Below are 6,800 nucleotides of genomic sequence, written 5' to 3'. Positions count from 1 at the left end.
GAAAAGTATTTCATTGTTTTTAGTGTAATACACACTGATGTAATTTAAATCTATAGTGAAAAACATCTTATACCTTGTAAAATAAAGCCACAACAACAAAAAGAACACGTCCTAAAACAATAAAGAATGTAGTCAAACCATTTTTAGCGTTTTTTGCTGGGTCAAATCAATATGCCCTCCGGTAGTGCCGAGTTATTCCCGCTAGTAGGAGATGTAGAGTCAGGACTCAAATGAGACCACATGAAACACCCACGAGGAAGCCGGGCGCTCATTGATGACATCACCACAGTAATGCTGACGCTGCTACAGTAAAGGGTTCAGCTGTCTGAAAGTGTTATCCAGTATTATTATCAGACTCCCAAACATATCTCCAAAATGAGCACAATGTTCGCAGATACGATCCTGATCGTTTTTATATCTATTTGTACAGCACTATTAGCGGAAGGTATGTAAACACTGTCGTGATATTCAGTTTTACATGTCAAAGCAGTTAGCGAGCGTCCTGGAAAATGTCCTGAGCTCAGCACATGCAGGACAAATACTCTAGTAAAGCAGCTTTACAGTTTGTTTCACTCTGTTTTACAGGAATAACATGGGTTCTGGTGTACCGCACAGATAAATACAAGAGGCTAAAGGCTGAGGTTGAAAAGCAGAGTAAAAAACGTAAGTTGTATGAACTAAACCCGTGTCCTTTGCATTATTACAAGTGACCTTTGCTTAAAATTATGCAAAATGTTTTAGTGGAGAAAAAGAAGGAAACCATTACAGAATCAGCTGGGCGTCAACAGAAGAAAAAGATAGGTAAGTAAGATTTGTCAAACTGAAAAGTGTATAAATAGGGCTGGGCGATTTGGACTAAAATCAAAATCTCATTAATTGAATATTTTAACTCGATTACAATTAATGAATGATTATTTCATTCATTTATTTTAATGTTTGCCTCACCGTTATCGAACATCAATATTGAACAACTGAAACTAAAACACATTAAAACATGTGTGACTGAACAAGAGTGACTGAAACTAACAGTCACTCTTTTTTTTAATAAAAAGTAAAAATAAATAACTTTTTTTGGAGAACAAAATTAATTATTTTCAATGTTTTTTATATTAAAAGTAAAAATAAGCAGTATCTCTTCTAAATAAAAAAAAAAAACTCTTGCATTTCTTGCTTCTTCTGTAAGCAAATGTTTTAATTACAAATTTTATTTGAATGTAATGGAAAGTATGCCGTCTCAAGGCATCTCTGGCGCAGCTGCTTCAATCATCAATGTAGTGCAACTGCAAACTAACACAATAGTTACAAACGGAGCAGGGTCATGTGACTCTACACACGGTAAGGTAAGTTATTTAAAAAATTGACCTGGAAAAACTTGATCGATTATTGGTTCTGAATGTCGAGTCAAAATGTCAACTCTTTTATATAATCACCCAGCCCGATTATAAATTGAGGTAAAGTTGGTTTTATATTCACACATTCGTTCAGGGACAACTTGTGAATATGTCAAATGCAATTATGACTTGAAACCAACATTAGTGCACTATTTGTTTGACTGTGAACTGTTGTGCTGTTGTTTGATGGTTATTGGTTGCTAATTAGGCATAAGCCGGCATTTGATTCTGACAGTATGATAACCCTGGAATAAAATATCATGGTTTCACTGTATTTTGATTACTGCTCTAAAATATATATATATACATTTTTTAATGTCTGGGTAAAAAATAAAAACTTTTTTCCCGTTTGAGCACAATATATTTTATTTTGAGAAACGTTTATAATGTTTTGAATCGTAAACATGTTAGGCTAAATAATTTAATTGCATCATTAACTTCTGATTTCTTTACAATTTAAAACTGCGTCTTTGGATATATTTTCTGCTGGAAATACTGTTTACAGTAAACATTAGAAAAATCTTTAAAATTTTACATATATCGTAGGAATGGTATAGCAAAACATTTTGGCAGTTTTAAAACCTTGACTTTTCCAAACCGTGGTATACCTTGAAAACCTTGAATACCTTGTTATCATCCCATGCCTAATGCTAATATGAATTCACTGATTAGAATTTGCAAAGAATATTTTTGTTAAATTGTATTATGAAGGAGAAAGTCTGAATGTGTGAATATAAAGCCAACTTTACCTCAATTTAATATAAACAGATTGGAAATGTTGTTAATAGTATTTATTATAGATGACTGGTTTTCAGTGAAATGTACGTGGGCTAACTGTAATGTTTTCAACAGAGAGACAAGAAGAAAAGCTGAAGAACAATAACAGAGACCTGTCCATGGTATTATAACCTTTTTCTATGCAAATCCCAGGTTTACGTCATATAATCCATTGTTTTCTTGTTTAGGGTTGTAACATGTCTCAGTATAATACAGTAAAAAGATGCAGCAGTATAATTCAAACAAAGCAGTTTTATACAGATTTAGTTTGGCATAAGAGATTGCGGAAAGGCATATTTGGTAATTTTATGATGAATATGTTAGAAAACTAATAGCCTAGTGGTTAGCACGCTGACATATGGTGCAGTAGCACTTTTGGGGAATCCTGAGTTCGAATCCCATCTTGGGGACATTTCCCGTCCCTACCCCCTTTCTCTCTCCCACTTCACTTCCTGTCTGAAATACTATTCTATACACTTAATAAAGGCAAAAAGTCAAAAAATAAAATAAATATAAATATATATATTGTTTATTTTGATAGCACACATTGCAAATACCTAACATACTAATATAAGAGGTATTGTAGGAACAACTGTTTTAACTCAAAAATGACCAATCTGTCAGATGAAGAAAAGCCGAAGTCAGGGATTCAATTAAAAAATAAAGTTTACTGGAGAGTTTGCTAGTTTTCTAGTTTACAGTTTCATCAGCAGAAGCCAGCTTCAACACTCACAATGAGTTCAAAGGCTGCTCTGCTTATAATCTCAAAACAACAACAATTGTTCTCTCACAATGTCATTAACTGCGTCATACATATAGTGGTTTAACCTAATTGGCTAGAAACACAGATAGACTAAGAAAATTTCCAAATGTCCCACGTACAATTCTCAATGATATCTAAATATCTCAAGCTTACAAACCTCAGACAGGCTGTTCTGAGCTGACCACAGACCTGTGAAAATGATTCACAAAGGAATAGAACACACAGATGAGGGAATGATGTGAAAAAGCCCTGTCCTGCCTCAGCTGTCCCCTTATTCATTATACCAGTTTAGTTGGAAGTACATCAGCGTACTGAAATAAGTCTCAGCAATTTCTGCTTCATGCAGACTTTCATTCATTCATTTTCTTTTCAGCTTAGTCCTTTTATTAATCTGGGGTCGCCACAGCTTAATGAACCACCAATTTTCCAGCATATGTTTTACGCAGCGGATGCCCTTCCAGCTGCAACCCATCACTGGCAAACATCCACACATACTCGTTTACACTCATACACTATGGATAATTCAGCTTACCCAATTCACCTATAGAACATGCAAACTCCACACAGAAATGCCAACTGACCCAGCTGAGGCTCAAACCAGCGACCTTGCTGCATTACCTACTGTGCCACTGCGTTGCCTCACGCAGACTTAAAACTTAAAAATGATTCAGTTCACAAACACAGTCTTTATATTATTCTGTATTTTTTGTCTAAGAGCTAAGCAGAATCATAAATCATCATTCAATTCAATCATCAATTTTTGTGTTTAGCTTCTTTAAGGCTCATTCTTTATGTAATAACAAGTAATAATTTTAAATGTTTCATATTATTGTGAGAATTGTCATTATATTCCCAATGTTGTCTTTTTTATTTATTGTTAATTCTCATAGCTAGTGTGGTAAAGTGATTGTCAAGTTTGTGGTATTAATGATGTTTTAATTGCAGGTCCGGATGAAGTCAATGTTTGCCATTGGCTTTTGCTTCACTGCTTTGATGGGCATGTTTAATTCCATGTAGGTACACCTGTTCATTGCATCATCTTAGAGTCAGTTTTTATTATTAATGTTTAATAATATATCAAGCTAACAGTGGGGCTTGACATTAAGCCTTGACATGTCCTTGTCCTCAGTCATTTAGCTATCCAAGTAAAAAAAGTCAATTGTCTGGAATGTTTTTGTGTCGTGAATATAAAAAATTAAACTTTTATTACTTGATTAAATTAGCATTTTATTGATATTGTTGAATTGATTTGCAGGGTGTTTTTTTGCTGGTATAATTTTTTTTTACTTATTTAATGCAAGCATCATTCGTCATGTCAAATTTTATAGATACATTTAACAAGACACTATATCGTCCTACAAATCAAATTAAACAGGCATTAGCAAAATGGACTGCAGAGGAGAAAAAAAGTAGCTTCATCTGAAGTGACATTTATATTATGCTCATATGTGACATAACTGCCTTTGCATTATTTAGGCAGTTTTAATTTTGGAGTGTAATATTAGCAAAATGCAATGATGGTGACACATAAAACTAAACAGCCTTTAGGTGGCAGCAAGTGTCTTCATGTGTGATTCAAGGATGAAGAATGTGCCTGCCTCAGAATCATTGACTACCTTCTTTAAAAGTCAGCTTTTAACTATGCCACTTATCTTATTTTAGAATTGCAAACATTTTACAAACATTTTACAATTTGAATGCAAAAAGTTTCTTTTGTGAGTTTCTCAATTGTCCCATCTGATGCAGTCTTGTTAGTCTACGCATTATCCATTATAATTCGCTGTTTGCAATGAATGTAACTAAAATATCAATTCTGTTGCATTTTTAATATTGTCTTTTTAATTAGGTTGCTTGTCTTTCTGATAAATAAAATCATTTTACACTTGCTCCTTCAAAACAATTCCCCAGGTTCAAGCAAACATTAATGATTTGCAAAAGTTACCTGAACTGGACAGCTACTTTAATTATACATTTAAAATCATATGATCTTATTTTGCTTTTTGTGTATATATACATTTTTTAAGCTTTGACGGACGTGTTGTGGCCAAACTTCCATTCGTCCCACTGTCATATATCCAAGGTCTATCCCACCGCAACCTTCTTGGTGAAGATTACACCGACTGCTCCTTCATCTTTCTCTACATCCTGTGCACCATGTCAATCCGACAGGTAATCTTCATATATTATTTCTAAACTAAAAATATGATCAGAAAGTCACGACAACATTATTTTTTAAGTTTTATGTAACTTATTTTAATAGCTTAATCTAGTTTCAACCCTAGTTCTTAAGCTATGCAAGGTTTAACATGATGCTTTAAGCCAGTTTAATTGATGTAAGTTTAAATTCTACTTGATTCAACTTAAAAATTGAGCAAATTTCTAATTGTAGTATTGTGATATTGGTTTTGAGGGAAGGGTTTTAACATTAACAATATTCATTTGGTTGTTTTGCATATTGCATACCTAACGGTTGTCACTTTCTATACCTGTGTTTCTGCAGAATATCCAGAAAATGTTGGGTCTCGCTCCGTCCCGTGCTGCCACCAAACAGGCTGGAGGGTTTTTAGGACCTCCTCCACAAGCAGCTAAATTTTCATAAACATTCACAGACAGTGAGGTGATTAAACGAAAGGACGAGACACTCAGCTGTACACTGTGTGATCAGATATGAATGTGAGAGTCAGCGTGTGCAGCTTCCGTTACCTGTGATGAGCACAGATGTCATTTACATCGTCTTGTTTGTGTGCATATTTGTTGTTGTTTGTTTGTTTTTTTAAATAGGCAAAGTTCTAACTTGTCTGTTGTTTAATTTCTAAAAGAGAAAGTTTTAGAAGTAGTTATGAATTTGAGTCTTAAACATTATTCTGTAAAATCTTTTTGTTGCTCTGAAGGCTAAAATATTCTGTTCTAATATTATTATTTTATGATTGACTACAAGCAATATTAATATAACATTCATACTTGAGAATTATTTGACCCATGGATTATTAGATTTTTGTTTTTGATTGTATATGTAAGTTTTATTTAAGTTAAATAAAGGGTTTTCATCCGTTTTGACCTCATATTTGTTTCTTTGTGTTTATTTAATTTCTTTTACAATTTATTGTTCAGATTGTCTGAATGCGTTAACAAAAAATGTTGTTATCTGATTATAAATTAGTATACAGAATAAGGCGTAGGCCCAAGTCATTGTTTTGGAATTCAGAGTAAAGTTTTAACCTTTTGCAATTATGCTGCAATTTCCCCCCTTAGGATAAAGTCTCTTTTTGTAATATGGTCAAAGATGGATAATGTAGCAATGAAGTTGTCTATTATTGTGGCTTGTTGTCAAGTTACGTGTGCAGAGAACCTACTTTTTACACAAGGTTATAGAATAGACTTGTAGACCATTTTGAGGGATGTAAACAAAAGCAATGATTCCAACATATTTCCTGTTTTACATTTTTAATTTCTATAGCATCCGAGAATCTAAAAAGAGACACATATTGATAATAATGCTATGATAGCTATTTTAACCGTAAGTTTTAATTGAATTGCCTCTTGTTACAGTAATGAAATAACTTGATAACAAGCAGGAAATGTTCATGGACCAATGACTATTACCACATTGAAATAGTCTATAATATTTCACTGGGCATATGCAGAAATGCATCTGTTAATGTGATGACAAGTTGAGAACTCGTGAGTGAGGCAGAGTCACGCAAGAAGTTGTTTGCTACTGGAACAAAACAAGCAATGTATTAAAAGTTTATAAGTTTTTTTCAAGATATAATTCCCCATTGTTTGAGTTAGCCTTGACACTTACTTATATAACGTTATGTATTGTGTTTTTAACATTTCATGCTTATGTAACAGTGGTGAAGGAGAAT

The 6,800-nt window shown here is 33.4% G+C and overlaps 1 protein-coding gene across 1 annotated transcript; it reads left to right on the top strand.

The window, feature by feature from the left end:
• The first annotated feature begins 285 nt into the window (after nucleotides 1–285).
• On the top strand, nucleotides 286–5,993 carry tmco1 (transmembrane and coiled-coil domains 1). Its single transcript, NM_001002575.1, is given in 7 exon segments — nucleotides 286–445; nucleotides 586–663; nucleotides 742–801; nucleotides 2,244–2,290; nucleotides 3,877–3,944; nucleotides 4,956–5,100; nucleotides 5,432–5,993. Coding segments are annotated over 7 exon segments (567 nt in total). The 5' UTR covers nucleotides 286–375; the 3' UTR covers nucleotides 5,531–5,993.
• Nucleotides 5,994–6,800: the final 807 nt, after the last annotated feature.

This window comes from Danio rerio, chromosome 8 (assembly GCF_049306965.1).
Source record: "Danio rerio strain Tuebingen ecotype United States chromosome 8, GRCz12tu, whole genome shotgun sequence".
Lineage (NCBI taxonomy): Eukaryota > Metazoa > Chordata > Actinopteri > Cypriniformes > Danionidae > Danio > Danio rerio.
This window is presented reverse-complemented; position numbering and strand designations above follow the sequence as displayed.